This window comes from Phyllobates terribilis, unplaced genomic scaffold (genome assembly GCF_046119375.1).
Source record: "Phyllobates terribilis strain yellow unplaced genomic scaffold, ASM4611937v1 Scaffold_1__5_contigs__length_1240528914, whole genome shotgun sequence".
Lineage (NCBI taxonomy): Eukaryota > Metazoa > Chordata > Amphibia > Anura > Dendrobatidae > Phyllobates > Phyllobates terribilis.
The window spans coordinates 34,552,387-34,576,387 of NW_027362761.1; the positions used below are offsets into that span (position 1 = coordinate 34,552,387).

At 40.1% G+C, this 24,001-nt stretch overlaps 1 protein-coding gene across 2 annotated transcripts in view; it reads left to right on the forward strand.

Annotated features, from left to right (window-relative positions):
* The window catches only part of EPS15L1 (epidermal growth factor receptor pathway substrate 15 like 1), a 280,928-nt gene that overhangs the window by 48,316 nt on the left and 208,611 nt on the right, over positions 1-24,001 (forward strand). For both annotated transcript variants that reach the window (XM_073660720.1, XM_073660721.1), the window contains exons 3-8: positions 3,119-3,208; positions 9,602-9,649; positions 9,735-9,830; positions 17,134-17,196; positions 17,833-17,958; positions 23,112-23,171. In XM_073660720.1, coding sequence (XP_073516821.1) covers positions 3,119-3,208; positions 9,602-9,649; positions 9,735-9,830; positions 17,134-17,196; positions 17,833-17,958; positions 23,112-23,171 — 483 coding nt within the window. The remainder of the gene's footprint in view (positions 1-3,118; positions 3,209-9,601; positions 9,650-9,734; positions 9,831-17,133; positions 17,197-17,832; positions 17,959-23,111; positions 23,172-24,001) is intronic.

Below are 24,001 nucleotides of genomic sequence, written 5' to 3' on the forward strand. Positions count from 1 at the left end.
CCGCACTGTGATGATTCTCTGACGCCAGGAGCGGTGGGCGTTTGACCACAAGTATGTGATTTTCATACATGTAGTCACTTACTGACTAGACGTGCACAGCCTTGCTCAATGCAAGTGTATTGAGCAAAGCTGGACATGTCTAGTTGGAATGTGACTAGAAGTATGCAAATCTGATACTTGCAGTCACATTACCTCATGCTCCAGCACTGGAGAATCCTTACAGCGCGCAGTGCAGTCGATAAGAGCGATCACTAGTCTATAGTCTCATAAAGTGACTGCAGGCTTGTAGCCTAAGGCTGTACAACCCCTTTAAGGCTGGTGGGCACAATGCATAGAGGCCATTGTCTATAAAACAATGGAGGCCATAAAACATTTTCTATAAAGAACCCCTAAAGCAAACGAACATTATACATTTTTCATAGCAACGTAACAGAAATGTTATATGAAATGTTGAACAAGCATTGTGTTGAATCATGAATAAATAATACTGTTATGGTATGTGCGCATTTTCAGTATTTGGTCAGTATTCGGTCAGTATTTTTTCTCAGGAGTGGGAGCCAAAACCAGGTGAGGAACAATCAGAGAAAAGGTAGAATAGAAACAAGTCCCCAATTCTGCATTTATCACCCACTCCTGAGAAAAAATACTGACCGAATACTGACCAAATACTGATAGTGGGGCCGTGGCCTTTACAGCAGAAAAATCTGTTGCAAATACTGATTTGTTGGAAGGAAAAACGCTGCATACAATATGTGCGTTTTTGCCATGTTTATTATATGTTTTTTTTTTCCCCGCTCATTAAAATTGGTGAAAAATGCTGAAAGAATGGACATGCTTCAGATTTGAAACTGCATCAAATCTGCAAGAAAAATAAAGCAATGTGTGCATGTGATTCCAGAAATCTTTCCCTTTGCTGATACCGTAAAACGCATATGTTGCATTTTTGCTGCGTTTATTTTTCAATGCATTTGTTGCAGAAAAACGCAATGTGTGCATTTGCCCTTATGTCATTCAAAATGTAACAATTTTTTTTAATTGGAGGATTTTTATTCTCATACTAGATGGTGGCCCGATTCTAATGCATCGGGTATTCTATATATAAATGCTACCGTTTTAGATAGTGGTGTTTTTTAAAACAATCTGTTGTGTGCAGTGTCAGAAAAAAAAGCTGTTTCTGTGTAGATTTTTATTGGCCAGACTGTACATATCAAACAGCCGTTGAATCATTACCATCTGAACCGTGACAGCCCACCGAAGAAGCCCATGCGAAACGTGCGTCAGGGCTGCATGGACGGTGTCCCACACAGGGAGAAATGAGTAATAGATGATTATTTGCTTGGGTATAGCATTTGCAGATATTTCTACAGTCACGTATGTACTACCTTACTATTGGTGTAATGATTAGGAATGCAGTATTTCTGGTGATGTATGTATTGGGCGCTAAGTGATTTAATTACTGGTCAGACCTACATTATCTGCATTAATTTCATGCTATGATGTTACAAAATTGTATATGCACTGGCCCTTAGTTATTAATTACATTTATATGGGATCTTCTACCCCTCCCTACTATGTATGTGCGGACCACATGTCACAAACAGTCTTTGCTTTGACTTTTTATTTTCATGCATATTTTTATGCCAGTTTTCTGTACAACATAATAAACTTCTGAATGATCTATTTGGTGGACAATTGACTACATATCAAACAGCGGCCTGTTTACTAGGTCTGACTGGGGTACTAGACACAAGCGGCCACTGGCACTTGCAACATATTACTGTCATGGGCAAAAGTTTTCCGACTGAGATAAATATTGATTATCCCAAAAATTGCTGCTTCAGTCTTTATAGTGGTAATTTTCACTAACTCTAGATTGTTATAAAGAGTGATCAGATGAATTGCAAAAAAAATGCAAAGCCAATCCCATGAAAATTAAATTAAAGTAGTATTTCCATCTCCAAAGATCCAATCCCATTATGTAGTAGGTGTAATAATAATATTAGCAAATACCTCCAATTAGAAATGTAGTTTAATTCTTCTGATTCCCTATGTCTCTTTGCTCATGTGCAGGCATTGCAGTAGCTTAGGTATCCATGGTTACGACCACTGATATAGTGACAGTTAGTTAGCTAGTTGTTATTGTTCGTAACCAAAGCCCTGCACATGGGGTAAGCGACACTGACTCGTATTTTTCCAGATTTCTGCAATTCATCCTGGCATCCTGATGCCAAATCCTGAGTGATGACAACCCATTCTTGCCTAATCAGTGATTAAAGTTTATCACAGTTTCTATGTTCAAGCACTGATTAGGCAAGAATGGGTTGTCATCAGTCTGGATTTGGCATCAGGATGCCAGGGTGAATTGCAGAAATCTTTAAAAATATGGGTCAACACTATAAACATTAAGTCTTTTCAGAAACTTGATGTATTTGTGAATAAAAAGTATAAAACTTATGATATGCTTCTAATTGTACTGCAGTAACCATAGAAACATCTGACTAAAAGATCTAATACCACTGAAGCAGCAAACCTTTATGAAGACAAACACTTGTGTCAGTCTCAAAACTTTTGGCCCCAACTTTAGATTGATGACTAGAGAGGGCATCAAAAGGACCGAGTCATCAATATTTAAATATTCTTTAACTATACGATTTGTTAATGCCATGAATTTTAAATATATGCTTTGTTTTGATAGATGATGTGTGATGGATAAGAGGCTATAGTTATAATAGATCTGTCAGTCTTAAATTTTAGTCACAGCTGTGACTAAAGACCCCATACACACTAGGCTAATGCTGGTCAAACCCACTGATATCTACGAGTTCGACCGACAGTCTGATGTGCATGGGGCATCCCCACTGTCCTCTAATAAATTATGTTGGGGAACAGAAGGATCCTACATGTTTGATTTTTGACTTCTGATCCTTCTGTACTCTGAATGAGATAAACCACCACCAGAGCGGCTATACTGCAGCGCTCGGACACCTGGGCGCTATTGTGTACGGGATAGCTGGGGGAGATAGACAAATGAATGGCAAACAATAGGTTAACAGCTGTCTAAAGTGTATGGAGACTTTATTGTGGAGCCGGAGTATGAATTATTTTCTATGTATTATAGGTTGACCCATCTTATACTGGTAGGGTGGGACCGGCAGAAGCAGCACTCTTCCTCAAAAAGTCCGCCTTGTCAGATGTTATTCTTGGAAAGGTATGTGGGAAAAAAAGGTTTGGCAACCTTAAGGGTAATACTACAGCAACATGATTGGCTGTCATGGGCAACAACAAATGGGCAACAACAATTTTTCTTGGCCTTTTTTTTTTTTTTTTTTTTTTTATACATCTCTCCCAATGACTTTCTGATACTCTTCTTTATTTTCAAAACAATTTAGTCTGGGAGACTACTACTTTTTCGTTTCTAAAAAGGGGTATTTAGTTACATAATATAATTGAAGTGCCACAGAATATGGTATTACCATGTAACACAATGTTAAGGTGTAGTAACTATAGCTTGTGTTCAGCTCTAAACCGCTACATTAAAGTGGACCTTTCAGAGGATTGGTACTACCTCCAATTGGTGGTGCACTAATTTTTGTAACATTTTTTTCTCCTTTGTGCCCCTCCATTCCAAAGTCATGTTCCCCCATAATAATGGTGCATATTTTCCCTTCCACCAAATGGATGTACACCACAGAACTTCTCTGTGGGCGTTTGCTTTTTCTCCGCTGACCAATGAAAGCACTGGAAACAGGGAAAGTTGTGGATGTCAAAGAAAGTGCGGAAGCGCTCCTACCACACAACAGAACAAGCGACAATGTGAACACGACCCAGGAAGGGTTGAAACGTTTGTTGCATTATATCATGCCTATTGGCACATCTATACGCTTGTATTTAATAAAGAAGTTTTACATCTTGAAGCTAAGCGTGTGCTGTGATTATCTCCCTGTACGGTCACACACAGCCATTACACAGTACACAGCAGGGGCACATTTATAAGATTATCTCAGCACAGGAACATTTTTTTCACACATCCAATTGTGGAACTTTTTATTCCAAGATCTATTGATGAAAATATATGCTGTTTGTGGGAAAACCCTTTAAGTGACCAAATCCACTAAGCCACATAAAGTAACCCCTAAACAATCGGGTAATTTTTCTTTTTACACTTTTGTGTTTTCCTCACCTTCTCCAATAGCTATTTTTATTTACACTAACGTAGACATATGACGTCTTTCTTTTTGTGAAATGAGTAGTGCGCTCCATGTACCCTCTTCTGACAAGTGTGGTACATTTATGGTGCGTGTTATCAAGAAGTTATCTCCATAATGACCTCCAATACGAAAGAGGTGGTCCACTACATTGTATATTGTTCCCATCGATTTACACCTTTTAGCTAAGTATTTTTGTAAATGCTTTCTGCTGCCATATGTGCCTGTGAACGGCGCTATCGCTGCTCTCTCAGTCCCGATCGTGTAAACCTGGCTGCAGCCGCCGCTGAATCCACTAATGTCACATCAACTTCCAGATTTCCTGGATTTCCCCAGGCGTCACCCAGTCGCTCGCACACCTTACCTGATTGACTGGGCTGTGGGCATCGTTTCACTACACGTCAGAGCGCAGTATCCAGCGCGGACAATGACAGCAGAGGAGAGAAAGAAAGCGTGCGCTGGATACTGGGCTGTGACTCGGGGTGAAACACAGCCCACAACCCAGTCAATCAGGGGTGGAGGAGTTTGTGCTACTGGCTCACGCCTGGTTGAATCAAGGAAGTCCGGAAGTTGACATGACCTCAGCGGATGTCAGCGGTGGCTGAGGCCATGGTCAAGCGATGCAGACTGAGCGAGCAGAGATAGCGCCGCTCACATGCACATATGGCATTAGAAGATATTTACAAAAATACTTAGTTGAAAGGTGTAAATGGATGGGGGCATTTTACAGTGTAGTGGCCCATCTCTTTAAAACTGACCTGGAACATAAGAAAATAGCATCCTCTGATGACTGAAAATGCAGCAGCTGTTAGCTGTACACTATAGCTGAGACTCTGCTGCATCAGTCACGATTGGTGTTGTCACCGACCATGGTCATTTAACCCCTTCGATGCGGCCTTTGATAGTTACTTCGGCATCTAGATGGTTAAGTGTGAGGGCTCCCTCTACAACCATTGGCTCCCTGAGACCATGATTGTGTGGTCCTGATGTTTGCCATGACAATCCATGGCCAAATAACGGCCTTAGAGTCCGCAGCTATAGCGGCCTGTTCAGAAGTTACCAACATTTAGGTGGTAAAAATAATATTTTTCATTTCTTTCATGCTCATTTTCATAAATTTTTGAAAAGTGCACGAGGGGCTAACAAGTTACCAGACAGCAGTTAAGAATATATTGAGGGGTGCTGTGTTTAAAATGGTATCACTTTTGGGGTTTTTCCATTATATAGGTCCCCCAAAGTCATTTCAAAGCTGAATAGCTCCCTAGAAAAATACGTTTTGTAAATTAACTTGAAAAAATGAAAAATTACTGCTACAATTTTAAAGCCTCTAACATCTTAACGAAATAAAATAACATTTTACAGATGGTTCTGATGTAAAGCCAACATGAGGGAAATGTTATTTATTAACGATTTAATTTTGCGTGGTATGACTATCTGGATTAAAGGTATAGAAATTCAGAGTTAGAAAACTACAATTTTTTTTTAGAAATTTTGGTAAAATTTCTGATATTTTTATAGATAAGTGCAAAACATAACCTAAATTTACCATTATAATTAAATATAATGAGTCACAAAACATCTCAAAATTGCTGGGATATGTTGAAACATTCTACATAAAATAATATGTCAGATTTAAAACATTTGGCCTGGTCACAAAGGGTTTAAGAGGTGTGTCCTTGCACATCTGACATGGGCTGCACTGATTGGACAATAAAGAGGAAAACACTGAACACATGATCCAAAGAGAATGTAGAACCTAGGTTTAGAAGACTAAAATACCTTTATTAGACAAACCGAGGTTTATGGTGGCACTACAAGCAAGAGTGGCCACACTAATATACGGAACAGTACAGAAATATCAAAAAACATGAAAACTCAGTGACCACATAAATAGAAAATTCTGTTTGTAGTAAATATCATAAGTGTCCCGGGTACTAAGAACTACCCCAGGGCAGGTAATGCTATTAAATATAGATAGTAGCATGTAGTAGAATGCCCACAGCTGAAAAATGCAAATCTGTCTATGCTGTGACACCCAAGTGGGATCCTCAGTGGGGAGTCCAATGGAAGTATATGAGTAGGTAGTGTAATGATCTAATAAGAAGAGACTTTCACAATGCATATGCCCAATGGTCACAAGAAAAGCAAATAGACTGCCCTATGTTGGGGTTACCTGTGTGGTCCCCGACGCGTGTTTCGGAACTAGTCCTTTGTCAGGGGGTAGTGTTCAGCATGAACCAGGGGGTCTAAAAGTGACTGTGCCGCCAGTAGGAGGTGACCGGGGAGGATATAGCCACATGCGCTGCCAGGAGGAACCCGGAAGTGGCGGACGCCTGCTTCATGACTTGTGCCCTGACGTCACCGGTCACATGACGCCCCCGACTTAAGGGTTTCTCCTGGCAGCGCATGCGGCTGTTTGCTCCCTGGTCACCTCCTATTGACCACACAGTCACTTTTAAACCCCCTGGTTCATTCTGGACGCTACTCCCTGATGAAGGACTGGTTCCAAAACACATATCAGGGTGTGTGGTGCATTTGAACCGTGGACCACCAAGGTAAACCCAACATAGGGCTGTCTTGTGACCATTGGGTATGTGCATTGTGGGAGTCTCTTCTTATTAGATTATTACACTACCTACTCATATATTTCTGTTGATCTCCCCACTGAGAATCCCCTTGGGTGTCACAGCATAGATAGATTTGCTTTTTTCAGCTATGGGCATTCCACTTTATGCTACCATCTCTATTTCATAACATTACCTGCGCTGGGTAGTGCTTAGTACCCTGGGACACTTATCATGATATTTACTACATGCAGAATTTGCTATTTATGTGGCCTTTGAGCTTTCATGTTGTTTGATGTCTCTATACTCTTCTATATATTAGTGCTTGCACTCTTTTGTTTGTAGTGCGACCATATTCCACTCTTCGGCTAATAAAGGTATTTTAATCTAAATCTATGTACTACATTCTCTTTGGACCATTTGTTTTTGTTTTGGTGTTTGGTCTGCCATTTATCCTTATAATTCAAATATATGTCATCATTTCATTACACTGACTAATACGTCCTCTTAAACTGATATATATGATTTGCTACATTCAATGTGTCTCTTCTAACTGATTGCACAATGTCTGATGGTGTACGTACACACCCATAACTGGTAACTTCCAGTTGTCAATTAATTCATTCATTTCTGAGAAGAATGACTGGTTGCATGAGAATTTTTTTATTTCTGGGGACTGCAGATTTTACAGTGGATGTGTAGTATTAGGTGCTGCAAAGATTAGTGGGGAATTATCCAGACTACCCCTGTTGCTGCCTATGCATTGTGTAAATAGTATTCTGAGGGTGTAATGCACATCTGCTATCTTAACACAATTGCACTTTCAGCTAATTATAGCTTGCAAGATTTTTGTGTAGCTCATATTACAAACAGCATGTGATCCTAATGTACACTGTCCATTTTAGGATATGATCAGATATCAAAGTCAAACATCAGAATGATGTCAGTTTGAGGCTAAATACCCTGCCTGAGAACTGATTTTGATAAGTGAAACTCATTGGGACTTTAACAAATACCTCCTCCAAGCCAAATTCAAGTGATGTGTGATTTTGATGTGTGAGTCTTATGTGTGACTTTCTTCAAACATCAGAATCAGAATCACAATGACTTTTATTCACTCTGAGTATGTGCATGGTTGATCTCATAAGAGAAGAAATGCTACCAGTCTCTATCACTTGACTTGATAGCTTAATGGTAAAGCATCAGCCTCTGGAGCTAGTGTCTGGGTTCAAATCCCAATAGAAGTAGAATTTTTTTTAATTATGCCTAGTTAGCACACAAACTACTGGGGTGTTTTACTTTTAATATCTGACATTCTGATTGTCATCCTGACGTGTTAAGAGTTTTAGACAAGCTGTCTATTTGCCCTGGTAAAACACAGCCAAAGTAAATTGGGAGTTTGCAGCCAATTCTTGGCTGGATGGAAAAAGAAATTTATCATTAGACCCCTTTAAGAAATTATGCAAATGTACAGTCACTTGGAAATACATATGTAGTAAATGAGTGCCTCCTAATTTACTTTGGCTATGTGATTTACCATGCAAATAGACAGCATGTCTGAAACTCTTAACACGTTAGGATGACAATCAGAATGTCAGATATTAAAAGTAAAATATCCTTGTAGTTTGTGTGCTAATTAAGCGAAATGAAAAAAATATATATATATTTCTACTTCTATTAGGATTTGAACCCACACACTGTAGTACCAGAGGCTGATGCTTTACCATTCAGCCATCAGGTCAATTAATATTAACTAGTAGCTTTTCTTGTCTTATGAGATCAACCATGAAAATACTCAGGGTGACTAAAGGTCATTGTGATTCTGATTCTGATGTTTGAAGAAAGTCACACATCAGACTCACACATCAAAATCACACATCATTTGAATTTGGCTTAGAGGAGGTAATTGTTAAAGTCCCAATGAGTTTCAGACAGGTTTGCACTGAAAATCACACAACCAAATAGAATGCCTAGCTTTCTTCAACTGAGTTTCTTGCTCAGTGGTTAGTGCATTGGCTTCTAAGGATAGAGTTTTGGGTTCAAGTCCCATTAGCGAAGTGACTTTTTTTTATTATTATTACAGTTGTAAAAGTCATAGTCACTTGTCAAAGTCACTTGTCAAAATCAGTTCTCAGACAGGGTATTTTGCAATTAGCCCCAAACTGACATCATTCTGATGTTTGACTTTGATATCTGATCATGTCCTAAAATGGACACTGTACTAATGGGGTTGACCAGCTAATCATATTGATGACATATCCTCAATTGTATAGATCATCAATATCAGATGAGTGATGGGCTGACACTCAAGAGCTACACTTATTACCTGTTATTACTGACAACAGACAAGTGTAATCAGCGACTGGAGCCTGTACCGTACAGCACAGCTCACTGTGTAGTGGCTATTGACGAGAACTACAGGTCATCTCCTATTCAGTTCAATAAGAGCTGAGCTGCAGTTCTTGGCAACTGCCCCTACACAGTATATGTAGCTGTGCTGTTTCTGCCCATTTTATATCCGGCTGGCACAGGGGCTGAGAGCAGCTGATTGGAAGGGGTGCTGGGTGATATGGATGACCTATTCCAAAGATTGATTATCACTGACATAAGGCTGGACACTCCTTCAAAGTGGCTATGTAACACTATTGAGTCGGCAGTGTTAAAAAACAAAGTCCAGCACTTCACCTCTGAATAATAAAAACTTGTAGCTTTATTTTCTTCTCACATGGAAAACAGCTGCCTTATAAAATCAATAAGCAAGTGCTTTTTGATCTACTTGTTCTTAGTATTGGATGCCATTTGTATGTGTATAATTTTGTTTTAAACTTTTAGATTTGGGACTTGGCTGATCCTGATGGGAAAGGTTACTTGGATAAACAGGTGATAAAGATTTTTTTTTATTTGAGGCAAGGCTATACCTTGAGCAGCTGACTATCAGTAATCCTGTATTTTCTTATTCTTTTAGGGTTTCTATGTTGCTTTGCGACTAGTTGCTTGTGCACAAAGTGGTCATGAAGTTACCCTGGCCAGTTTAAATATTCCATTGCCACAGCCCAAATTTGTAAGTAACTCAATACTTGTCTTTTGTATTTACTTATATATTTTAAAGGGTTATTGTCTCGTTGTCTCTTTAGCTACTCTCATCTCTGCAGTCTCTTTCACTTCCTGATACCAATGATATGTCTGCCTGGAGTAAAACTGTAAAGCTCCGCATTACATCTGCTATTACACATTCAGCTTTCAGTAATTCGTTCTGGAATCTACACTATTATCACTGTATTTACACACAGAGGTAACAGTACATTTGAACAAGCACAGGGCTTAGACCAGGGGTCTCAAACACGCGGGCCGCATGCGGCCCCTCCGGCTGCTTCATGCAGCCCACAGACACCATAGACCCCGATCACTGCCCTGTCCAGGAGCCGCCGACATCGGCGCTGTAATGCAGTGTATTGCCGCGCAGAGACTGGCTCTCTGCACAGCAATACCAATGCAAGTTGCTGGCCTATCAGTGGACATCTGCGCATGTCAGTGACGTCATACGCCGCTGCGCAGGGATGCAGATGTCAGCTGCTGGCCTCTGATAGGCCATCGGCTTGCATTGGTATTGCTGTGCAGAGAGCCGGTCTCTGTGCGGCAATACACTGCACTACAGCGCTGATGGGGGCTCCTGAACCGGGCCTCGATCGTCAAGGGGTCTATGGTGCCTACATGCTGCATGTGCAGAAGGACGCTGAGGGAACGGAGAACAGGTGAGAAGAATCTTTTTTTTTTTTCTCTGTTATGTGCACTATGGGGACATTCTTAAAATATGGGGACCTGGATGGGGGCATTACAACAAGATGAGGACCTGGATGGGGGCATTGCAACAAGATGAGGACCAGGATGGGGCATTACTACAAGATGAGGACCAGGATGGGGCATTACTACAACATGAGGACCAGGATCAGGCATTACTACAAGATGAGGACCAGGATGGGACATTACCTCAAGATGAGGACCAGGATGGGGCATTACTAGAAGATGAGGAGCAGTTTGGAGCATTACTAGAAGATGAGGAGCAGTTTGGGGCATTACTAGAAGATGAGGAGCAGTTTAGGGCATTACTAGAAGATGAGGAGCAGTTTGGGGCATTACTAGAAGATTAGGAGCAGGATGGGGCATTACTAGAAGATGAGGAGCAGGATGGGGCATTACTAGAAGATGAGGAGCAGGATGGGGCATTACTAGAAGATGAGGAGCAGTTTGGGGCATTACTAGAAGATGAGGACCAGGATGGGGCATTACTAGAAGATGAGGAGCAGGATGGGGCATTACAATAACATGAGGAGCAGGATGGGGCATTACTAGAAGATGAGGAGCAGGATGGTGCATTACTAGAAGATGAGGAGCAGGATGGGGCATTACCAGAAGATGAGGAGCAAGATGGGGCATTATTAGAAGATGAGGAGCAGGATGGGGCATTACAAGAAGATGAGGAGCAAGATGGGGCATTACTAGAAGATGAGGAGCAGTTTGGGGCATTACTAGAAGATGAAGAGCAGTTTGGGGCATTACTAGAAGATGAGGGGCAGTTTGGGGCATTACTAGAAGATGGGAGCAGGATGGGGCATTACCAGAAGATGAGGAGCAGGATGGGGCATTACTAGAAGATGAGGAGCAGGATGGGGCATTACTAGAAGATGAGGAGCAGGATGGGGCATTACCGGAAGATGATGAGCAGTTTGGGGCATTACTAGAAGATGAGGAGCAGTTTGGGGCATTACTAGAAGATGAGCAGTTTGGGGCATTGCTAGAAGATGAGGAGCAGGATGGGGCATTACTAGAAGATGAGGAGCAGGATGGGGCATTACTAGAAGATGAGGAGCAGGATGGGGCATTACCAGAAGATGAGGAGCAGGATGGGGCATTACTACAAGATGAGGACCAGTTCAAAAGGTGTAAAGAAAAAAAAAATGGTATCACTAAAAATGTCACTTTGTCACGCAAAGAATGCCGCCCCCCAAATTCATTTTTTTTTCCGTTTGAGACCCCTGGCTTAGACAGTGAGCTGTGATGCTCTGTGCCAGGGGTAGGGGTGGTTGAGAGGGAGGGTTCAGAGTGGAGAGGGATGGATTGTCAGCAGCTGAGAAGGATGGGGCAGGTTGATGCAGCTAGCTGCTGTATAGATATCAATGGGCTGAAGAGAAGTGGCTGAGATCTTAGCAGTTAACATCTCTCCTGGAATGTGGCTACTGTGCACACTCGACCTATAGTCTGGGCAGGCACTAGTGGCCAAGCTCTCTTTGTTGAAGAATGACAGCAGATAGAAAAAGCAAGTTAATTGCAAACTTTCTTATTTTCATGCTGTCTAGCTAATTAACCCCTTTCTGACATGGGACATATTAATACGTAATAATATGCCCTGGTGATTGTGCCCGCACACAGAGTGTGCAGGCGCGATCGCCGCCGGGTGTCCGCTGGTTGTCACAGCTGACACCCAGTGCTATGTGCTACGAGCGGTCCCGCGCCGCTCCCAGCACATTAACCCCCGAAATGCTGCAATCGAAGTTGATCGGAGCATTCCGGGAGCAAGAGGAGGTAAGTGCCGATACTTACCTCCTCTCCAGCATCCCGCGCTGTCTGAGCCGGGTCCCGGTGGTTTTCATGGTGACCCGGATGTCGTCATGAGGACATTCGGGTCACTGGACAGGAAGAAGTTACTTTGATCATGCGCAGTAAGCGATCAATGTAACTTTTCCCTGTGCAGCGCTGATAGTCTGTATAGCACAGGGATGCTGCTGCATTTCTATACTATACAGCCGATCAGACTGCAAAAAGTGAAAGTCCCATAGTGGGACAAAGTGTAAAAGTTTAAAAAAAATTGGCAGAAAGTGGGAAAAAGAAAAAAATAATCCCAAAAAATAAAAATATATTGTACCCATGAATAAATATTATTCTGAAAAAAATAAATAAATAAAAGTACACATATTTGGTATTGCGGCGTCCTAAACAACCTGACCTATAAAACTGTCCCGCTAGTTAACCCCTTAAGTGAACACGGTAAAAAAAATAAATAAAAAACTAAGCAAATAAACGATGCTTTATCATCATACCGCCAAACAAAAAATGGAATAAAACGCGATCAAAAAGATGAATATAAATAAAAATATGAGAACGTCATCTTGTCCCGCAAAAAACAAGCCGCCGTACAGCTCCATCATCCGAAAAATAAAAAAGTTATAGCGATCAGAATACATTTTTTTTTCTTTTTTCTTTTAGTTTTTATTGTGTAAAAGCGCCAAAACATAAAAAAAGATATAAATGTGGTACCGCTGTAAATGTAGTGACCCGAAGAATAAAGCAGCCTTATCATTTTTACCACACGCGGAACGGCATAAAAAAAACAATTCCTGAATTGTTGGTTTTTGTTTATTCTGCCTCCCAAAAATCTGAATAGAAAGCGATCAAAATATGGCACGTGCCTGAAAATGGTACCAATAAAAACGTCAACTCTTCCCGCAAAAAATAAGCCATCACATGACTCTGTCGGCCGAAATATGGAAAAATTATATGGCGATGCAAAAACTAGTCTTTGCAATAAAAAAAAGCGTCTTTTAGTGTGTGACAGTTGTCAATCGTAAAAACCCCATATGATTCTGGCATTGCTGTAATCGCACTGACCCGAAGAATAAAGTTGTCTAATCACTTATACTGCACGAGAAACAGCATAAAAAATAAACTCTAGGGTTAGGGTTAGGGTTGTGCTATGGTTAGAGTTGTGCTAGGGTTAGGGTTGTGCTAGGGTTAGGATTGTGCTAGGGTTAGGGTTAGGGTTAGGGTTGTGCTAGGGTTAGGGTTGTGCTAGGGTCAGGGTTGTGCTAGGGTCAGGGTTGTGCTAGGGTCAGGGTTGTGCTTGGGTCAGGGTTGTGCTTGGGTCAGGGTTGTGCTTGGGTCAGGGTTGTGCTTGGGTCAGGGTTGTGCTTGGGTCAGGGTTGTGCTAGGGTCAGGGTTGTGCTAGGGTCAGGGTTGTGCTAGGGTCAGGGTTGTGCTAGGGTCAGGGTTGTGCTAGGGTCAGGGTTGTGCTAGGGTCAGGGTTGTGCTAGGGTTAGGGTTGTGTTGCGTTTGGCATTTTTCAAAAGTAAAGAAAAAAAAATGATGACGATATAGCGACTAGTGTTGAGCGCAAGTGCTTCGCGGTAAAAAAAAAACTTGCGGGGATTGCCTGCCATGCACGAGCGATCCCCACATGTTTTTTTTTATGGGTGTCTAACAACCGCGAAACATTCGGGGCGGGGACTCTAGCATGTCTCTTGAGCACCCGCTATACATGGTGCATACCAGAGTACCCGATGCGAACTCAAGTAGCGAGCACTTGCGCGCAAGACTAATGACAACTTATTCAATATGATGACCTAATGTTATCAATTTCTGTGTTGTACTTGTGGGTTCAAAATGTTCACTATACCCCTTGATAAAATCCTTGAGGGGTCTAGTTTCCAAAATGGGGTCACTTGTGGGGGGTTTCCACTATTGAAGTGCATCAGGGGCTCTCCAAACGCGACATGGCGTCCGTTCTCAATTCCAGCCAATGTTGCGTTCAAAAAGTCACACAGTGCTCCTTCCCTTCTGAACCCTGCCGTGCTCCCAAACAGTGTATTTTCCCCACATATGGGGTATCGGCGTACTCCGGAGAAATTGCACAAAAGTTTTTGGGGTCAAATTTCTCCTCTTACCTTTGTGAAAATAAAAACTTAGGTGCTAAAGCATCATTTTTGTGGAAAAAGTTTGATTTTTAGGTTATAAACTTCTGTGAAGCACCTTGGGGGTTCAGGGTGCTCACCACACATCTAGATAAGTTCCCTGAGGGGTCTAGTTTCCAAAATGGTGTCACTTGTGGGGGGTTTCCACTGTTTCGGCACATCAGGGCCTTCCAAACGCAACATGGCGTCCGCTAATTATTCAAGCAAATTTTACATTCAAAAAGTCAAATGGCGCTCCTTCCCTTCCGAACTCTGCTGTGCGCCCAAACAGTGGTTTTCTCCCACATATGGGGTATCGGCATGCTCAGGAGAAATTTCACAACAAATGGTATGGCGCAATTTCTCCTGTTACCCTTATGAAAATGCAAAATTGGGGGCTGAAAAATATTTTTGTGGGAAAAATGTGAAAATTTTATTTTTACGGCTCAATGTTATAAACTTCTGCCACCCCTCTTCCCCTCTAAAAACAAAACAAAAATAAAACACTTTAGTAAGAAAAACCCACAAAATTAAAGTCTAAAGTTGCCCTCTATGTGCCTAATTCCCAAACCTCTATGGCTTGTATGCATAATTTTGTACCAACAGTGAATAGACTACATACTTTTTTTATATAGATATATGGTACTGTGCAAATGTTATAGGCAGGTATGGAAATAATGCTGTAAAGTAAGAAAGCAGTATAGAAGTGTTAATTGTTTGTTTTTTAACATATCACAAAATGCAAAGAGAATGCACCAAAGAGAAATCTAAATCACATTAACAATTGGAGTGTCTGCCCTTTGCCTTCAAAACAGCATCAATTCTTACACTTGTATGTAGTTTTTAAAGAAACACTGCAGCGAGGTTGTTGCAAAACATCCTGGAGAACTAGGACATCACAACTCTGTGGAGACCATATCATTACTTTCAGGGGTCCTAGTCCTTTTTTTCTTAATAACATTATCTCACCAGCAGAGCAGCTCAGAAAACATTTCCCTCCTGCACTTTCATGTTTCCAACGGCAGAGCTAGATTGAAGCAATCCTGGACATTCTGCTGCTGCAGCCTAAAATTCGGAAAAGAAGCTCTGAGGGCGCGGAAGGAGAGATTTCTAAGAACTCAACGTTTTGCAGAGAAAGGAAATTACGTATCATAAAATGATGTACTACAGCCTTCAGTGTTTCTTCACAGCTAAAGGTGCATCTCACTAGATTAGAATATCATCAAAAAAGTTAATTTATTTCAGTTCTTCAATACAAAAAGTGAAACTCCTATATTATATAGAGTCATTACAAACAGAGTGATCTATTTCAAGTGTTTATTTCTGTTAATGTTGATGATTATGGCTTACAGCCAATGAAAACACAAAAGTCATTATCTCAGTCAATTAAAATAATTAACCAAAAACACCTGTAAAGGCTTCCCAAGCAATTAAAAAGGTCCCTTAGTCTGTTTCAGTAGGCTCCACAATCACGAGGAAGACTGCTGACTTGACAGATGTCCAGAAGGCAGTCATTGACACACTCCACAAGGTCCCAGAGTTCCAATTTTCATTTGGAAATCAAGGTCCCAGAGTCTGGAGGAAGAGTGGAGAGGCCACAATCCAAGCTGCTTGAGGTCTAGTGTGAAGTTTCCACAATCAGTGATGGTTTGGGGAGCCATGTCATCTGCTGGTGTAGGTCCACTGTGTTTTATCAAGACCAAAGTCAGCGCAGCCGTCTACCAGGAAATTTTAGAGCACTTCATGCGTCCCTCTGCTGACAAGCTTTTTGGAGATGGAGATTTCATTCTCCAGCAGGACTTGGCACCTGTCCACACTGTCAAAAGTACCAATACCTGGTTTAAAAACAACAGTATCACTGTGCTTGATTGGCCAGCAAACTCGCCTGACCTTAACCCCATAGAGAATCTATGGGGTATTGTCAAGAGGAAGATGAGAGACACCAGACCCAACAATGCAGATGAGCTGAACGCTGCTATCAAAGCCACCTGGGCTTCCATAACACCTCAGCAGTGCCACAGGCTGATCGCCTCCATGCCACGCTGCATTGATGCAGTAATTGATGCAAAAGGAGCCCCGACCAAGTATTGAGGGCATTTACTGAACATACATTTCAGTAGGCCGACATTTCGGATTTTAAAAACATTTTTCAAGCTGTTGTTATAAAGTATTCTAATTTACTGAGATAATGACTTTTGTGTTTTCATTGGCTGTAAGCCATAATCATCAACATTAACAGAAATAAACACGTGAAATAGATCACTCTGTTTGTAATGACTCTATATAATACATGAGTTTCACTTTTTGTATTGAAGAACTGAAATAAATTAACTTTTTGATGATATTCTAATTTAGTGAGATGCACCTATATGTTTTTGGAAGTATAGGAAGCCTTAGGCCATGGCCCCACCTTGTTTTGGCTCCCACTCCTGAGAAAAAATACTGACCACATACTGATAGTGGGGCCGTGGCCTTAGAAGTATTTGCTGACTTTTGAGACATCTACACATGTTTGACATCTATATATAATTATGTAGTGTTTGTAAAGAACAACTCTTGTGCACTATTTTAACATATTCATTTCTATGGAAAATAGATGATACTAAACACATCTATTTACAGTATATTGTTTTTTCTTCAAAGAGTGATACCAGCAGCCCTCTCTTGATCACTCCTCCTCCTGTTGAAGGTCACTGGTCAGTTCGGGTAAGTTTTGCATCAATAGAATACCAGTTTAGTTTCTCATCTTTCATTTTTGCAGCAGGTGACATTAGTGCAGTGTCTACAAAATAAAGATGTTAATTAGATATTTGGACACAACTTGCTCCTAAATTCAGCGTATTTAAAGTCTGTTTCCTATTTGGATGCCTGACAGTTATGAATATTTGCAATTTTTAATTGCAAGAAAACCTATTTTAATATTCTGTTATCACTGTATATTAAGATGTTTTTTTCACTGTTTTCTTTTTCAAAGTTATAAATAATAGTATGTTCCCTTTACTGACTGAGCTATTTACCCCATAGCTCTCAGAAGCAGTTATCTTCTCTGTACATGCTTTTCGTTGGTTTTTATCTAGCTCCTTCAAACTGTTTGGGAGACCTGTAAGAATGAATGTCTGGAGATCTGGAGAAGATAAGATGAACGCTAGCATGAATCCTGTGCTATTCTAACAGTAACTCTTCCTGAGACCATTCATGTGCAGCAAACTTTAAGAAGATTAAGATTTGTCAGTCTCAAAACTTTTAGCCAGACCTTACAGTTGATAGTTATGCACAATAAACTTGTTATAGCAGTACATCTGCTTACACTGTTTGAAATTACCACTTTATTTTAATTACCAGATAGAAGAGAAATCCAAGTTCGATGGAATATTTGATAGTTTATTGCCTGTAAATGGCTTACTGTCTGGGGACAAGGTGAAACCGGTACTTATGAACTCAAAACTACCTCTGGATATTTTAGGAAGGGTAAGAGTACATTTATATGTTTTGTTACTTATTTAAAGGGTCCACTTTTGTAGCCTATATATTTTTTCTTCCATTGCAAACCCCTTCACGACATATGACGTATATTTACGTCATATGTTGTGTCTCTACCTTTGATGCTGGCTCACACGCTAAGCCCGCATCTTTCCTTCCACATGACGGCTGATTTAATCAACCATCATGTGCCTTTAACAGCCGTGGCTGTTAACCTGTTAAATCCCGCCATCAGTCTCTTGACAGCGGCATTTAACACGCGCCGACAGGGGCATGCATCATTCCACGCTTCCATCAACGCTCCCGTGACGTGATCGTGGGGCACTGATGGGTTGTCATCACAGTCAGGGGGAGTCTGCGGATGACCGCCGTGTCTGTCATTACAATCCTTGGCCCTATGCATAGCACAAGCTATCACAGCTTCAAGTCCCCTAAGGGGACTATTAAATAAAATAAAAAGTTAAATAAAAGTTGTAAAAAAATGTGAAAAAAAAACCCACAAAAGTTCACAAACATGTATTTGGTATCGCTGCGTTCCGAAATGTCCGATCTATCAAAATATAAAATAAATTAATCTGTAAACAGTGTAACGGGAAAAAAAATCAAAATGCCAGAGTCACGTTTTTTGGCTGCCACAAAATTGCAATAAGAGGTGATCAAAGCATTGTATCTACCCGAAAATGTTATCAGTAAAAATACCAGCTCTGGGTGCAAAAAATGAGCCCTCAGTCATCCAGTCATCTCCATATCTCGAAAAGTGAAAATGTCGTGGGTCTCGGAAAATAGCTATAAAAGCTTTTTTTTTTTTTTTTTTACCACTATTTTAAAATAAAAAATTCTATAGGAAGAAATGAAAAATGGCCCAGGAGTGAAGGGGTTAAAGAAAGAATAAAACAGCTGTGTAATTTGATTTTATTAAAAATGCCATATAATTTTTCATATAGAGTTCTCATGCCGACCTTGTTGTTTCAAAGATGAAAGACTACAGGCTCCTAGAATCAGACACCATTTCACCAGGGCAATACCCTTTTTTACATACATACATACAGTGCTGCTCACCATTATTCACACCCCTTCAATTTTATTCATAGACTGAACTATATCTTCAGAAATAAATGGAAATGTACCAAAGTTATATCCTCAAGATTTTTTAATTAGTGGTCCGAAGTAATTTAACAATAAAACATTGTTTTTCAACTTCCATGTTGCAATTAAACAAAAAACAGAATAAACAGCATGTGCAGCAATAAAAACATCCCTAATTAATACTTGGTTGCACACTCTTTGGTATTGCTGACAGCCTCCAGACGTTTCTTGTAGCCATCTATAAACTTCTTGCACTTCTCAGCTGGAATTTTATCACACTCTTCCTTTGCAGTTTGTTCAAGCTTTTGAATGTTTGCAGGGTTCTTTTTCCCAATGGCAGATTCAGCCCCCCCTAAGATTTTCAATGGGATTGTGGTCAGGACTCATTGCTGACCATTTTAAAACAGTCTATTTTAACTTTTTCAACCATTCCCGTGTACTTTTGGATGTGTGCTTTGGATCATTGTCTTGCTGAAGGACTCATGATCTTTGACTCAAACAAAGTTTTCTTACACTACGACATTTCGCTCTAAATCTCTTGATAATTTCCTGATTTCATGAATCCTGTAATACGGTCAAAGCCTCCAGTGCCAGACGCAGCAAAGCAACCCCACAGCATTTTGGATCATCCACCATGCTTAACTATTGGTAAGGTGTTTTTTCTTATAAGCTTCATTGCGCCGTCTGTAAACAAACTTTTGCTTTGCCAAAAAGCTCTATTTTTGTTTCATCTGTCCACAGAAGAGTTTCCCAGAAGGATTGTGGTTTGTCAAGATACTCTTTGGCAAAGATCAGTTGTTCCTTTTTATGTCTTTTATTCAGCAATGGTTTCTCCCTTGGTCTTCGCCCATAAAGCACTGCTTGGTTTAGTGTGCGGCATATGGTGCTTGGTGAAACCAAGACCACAGACTGTTCCAGGTTGGCCTTCAGGTCTTTGGATGTTTGACGTGGTGTTTTTTCCACCTTTCACACCAACCTTCGAAGACATCTCTCGTCAATTTTCCTCTTTCCCCCACGTCCAGGGAGGTTCTTGACGGTTCCATGCTTGGCAAACTTCTTTATAACATTGCGCATTGTTGAAACTGGTATTCCAAGGTCTTTGGAGATGGCCTTATACCCTTTCTAAGTCTTGTGTTTGCTAATAATAGCAGTTCTGATGTCCTCTGACAGCTTCTTTGTCTTCACCATTGTGACAAAGGAACCGGACCTACCATGTGGCTTTTTAAAACACTGAAGTCATCATTCATTGGCTAATTCATGTCACATGGACACTGACAATTAATCACATGTGAATCTCTTTTGTGATTTACCACAGGCGAGTCAAAATGTGTTTGCATACTAAATTAATGATTAGGGTGCCAACGCCAGTGACACACCAAGCTTTAGGTTCTTCTATTTTCCCTCCCATTGTTTTTTTGTTTTAAATTGTTTATCATTTGCTCTTTTGTATTTAACACGAGTGCTCTTTACAAAAAAAACTGTTTCCCTTGATTCATTTTTTTCAGGAGATATTCCATATTATATATTTAAACTTCATGGGCACCAATAACGATGAGCAGGATTATACATACATACATATACACACACACTGCCTTGAAAATATATTCATCCCCCCTGAACTTTTCCATATTTTTTTTTTTTTTACTTAAACCCACAAACTTAAATGTATTGGAACTTTATGTGGCCATTCACACACATGAATGTGCTTTAATCTAAATCATTCCATTGTAGCTCTAGCAGTATGTTTAGGATCGTTGTCCCCCTGGAACGTTAACCTATGCCCATTCTCAAGTCTTTTGCAACCTCTAACAAGTTTTCCTCCAGGATTGCCCTGTATTTAGCTTCATCCATCTTCCCATCAACTCTGATAAGCTTCCCCATCCCTGCTGAAAAAAAGCTTCCCCACAGCATAAGACTGCCACCACCATGCTTGATGGTGGGGGTGATGTGCAATGTTAGTTTTCCTCAACATATAATGTTTTTCATTTGCCCAAAAAAGTTCTACTTTGGTCTCATCTGACCAGAGCACCTTCTTCCACATATCATGTAGGGGTCTCTGGTCAGATGAGACCCAACTAGGACTTTTGGGGCTAAATGCAAAACACTATATGTGGTGGAAAACTAACACTGCACATCACCCTGAAAATATCATCCCCGCCATACTGCCAGTGCTAAAATAGAATGGTTTAGATCAAAGCATATTCATGTATTTGAATGGTCCAGTCACAGTCCAGACCTACATCCCATTGAGAATCAGTGACAAGACTTGAGCAGTAAGTGCAGCGAAAGATGAACCTACAAAGTATTAACTCAGGGGGACTGAATACAAATGCACATCACAATTTTCAGATTTATATTGTTAAATTAATTAGAAAGCCATGTATCATTTCCTTTCACAAATACTTGCTACTTTAGTATTGCTTTATCACATAAAATCCCAATAAAATACATTTAAGTTTGTGAGTGTAACATGAAAAAATGTGGTAAACTACATATGGTATGAATACTTTTTCAAGGCACTGTATATATAATATATATTTTTATAACTGATCTAATAATTGTATAATAAAAAAAAAAGAATGGAAAGCATGAAAGGGAAGGTGACTGCAGGATAAGACTACACAGAGTTTGTAGTCTGTAACAATGGAGACACACAACTCAGGTTAGAAACTGTAAACACAAAGCGATAGACGAACCCATATAATATTACAAATTCTCCAAACAATTTTTTTTCTCAATTTGTAATAAATTTAATTTGTAATGAAAATGTTAAAGAATCAATGTTTTCTAGATTTTTTTTTTTACAGTATATGTTAAATAAGAACCATTACCAGGTCAAAAGTGTCTATTTTTTTCTATTTTATTCCTGTAGTTCCCTTCAGTATTCCATGCCCCCAGGGAATTTTGTGATCCACACGCTCATGTAAAGACCATGAAGATTAGTTATATATATAACTAATACATGTATATGTATGTGAAAAAAAAATCTTTCCAAATCAGACAATGTGATTCTCAGGATTTGTTTTCTCATTTTGTCTCTCATAGTTGAGGTCTACCTATGATGTCAATTACAGGCCTCGCTCATCTTTTTAAGTGGCAGAACTTGCACAATTGGTGGCTGACTAATACTTTTTCCCCACTGTATATAAGGCCCGTATCTCTGAAATAATATTGTGAATTTAAAAACAAAAAGAAAATGCTCAATGGAGCAGCAAGAGTGAAATAGGAGAAAAAAACGGTCTACTTTTGAACTGGTCGCAGTTGCTCTTCCAGCTTATTGTTTATAATTAATGGTGCTTATTACAAGTGTTATAAATACATTCCTTGAGACACGGATTTTATGACTGCTAAAGCACATTCACACGGGTAGTGTAAAAACCAGGGGGACAAATGCGTGATCCTGACAGATCCCTGTTCAGACTAGGAAAAGCCCTCCTCTGACCATGGTCTGTCCCTGCGTGACCGCGAAGGTTGGCACCCTAAAATAACACAATGGCACCCCCACTCGCCGTTAACTTACCCTGAATGTCCTTAGACGCTCCTAATATCGCTAGAGTAGCAATTCCGTAAGGAATGAAGTAATCCCACACGAAACAACTGGAACCAACATAAATTACAGCTAAGTGAATGAATCCAACAAAGATTATCACCAACAGGAAACACCACACCAGCAGGGGAAGATAAATAAAGCTTTACCTGAAAGGTGATAGGACAGGCAAACAGAATAAATGAAAAACACCTGTTACTGAAAACCGAAAGAAACAAAGATAACAGAGCTAAAACAGGCAAAGAAAAGGTGTGTCTGTTGTGGCTCAGTGGAAATACTCCAACCACAGAATCAAGGGTTCGAATCCAGACGCATGACAACTGAATTGAAGTCGCTGTCTTCATCCCTAGAGTCACTTGCTTAAACTTGGTAATATAAGATGTTTTTCTTTTTTGCTTGCACAAGCAGATCATAAAATTGACAATTTTAATGTGTTATTAATATGTAAGCATGTAGTGTTTAGAATGTATATTTTTGGTTATGATATGTAAATGATGGTTATCCACAGGTGTGGGAACTGAGTGACATTGATAAAGATGGACACTTGGACAGGGATGAGTTTGCAGTGGTAAGTACCGTATTACTACCTATCTTAATATAATCCACCAAAGTTCCTTCACATATACAGGTACTGAACAGAAAAAAATATAGTAAAATTCAGAATGGCTTGAGTATCTGTTCAGATTTTAGGTCTTTTGTAGACTTATATATTTTTTGGGAGATCAACATGCTACACTTATTTTTCACTACCGCTTTGTACAGATTGATGCTCACCTTTTATGATGCAGATATCCAAATCCTTCTTTTTCTGACAATTATATAGTTCCATAATAAAATTCTAGGGGTGGCTTGATTAAATTGAATAATTACTAATCTTTTCTAATTGTCTATTCACAATTGCTTCATTTATTACAAAGTCATGACAGCTTTGCCAGATATTTGTTTTAAAGGGAACCTCGCATGGCTCCTAAACTGTCAGCATCTTGTGTAAGAGTTATATTCTTGTATTGTAGTAAAGTCCTTCATGTCTCCAAAAAATCTTAGAAGGCTTAGCTACTACTGGACAATATTATGTGTGCTGAATTCACTTTTAGGCTGGAAACAGACTAGCATATGGCATCTGAGGCGAGCGCATTGGATGCGATATGCTAATGACACTCTGCTCCTGCATTGCAGTGAGCGTGAGCCGAGTGTCAGTGCTCCTATCTTCTCGCATGAGAGAATCACAGCACAGGTGTGGATTAGAAGGAGAAAGTAATTTCTCCATCTCCTCTATGGCCTGACTCTGCTTATGTTGGACTGCACTGGGGTGACTTCGGAGTGCATTCCGATGTTTAACACGCACCCATAGACTTGTTGTGACGATACAGCTTAAAATCTTAGTAAGCCAGACGATTA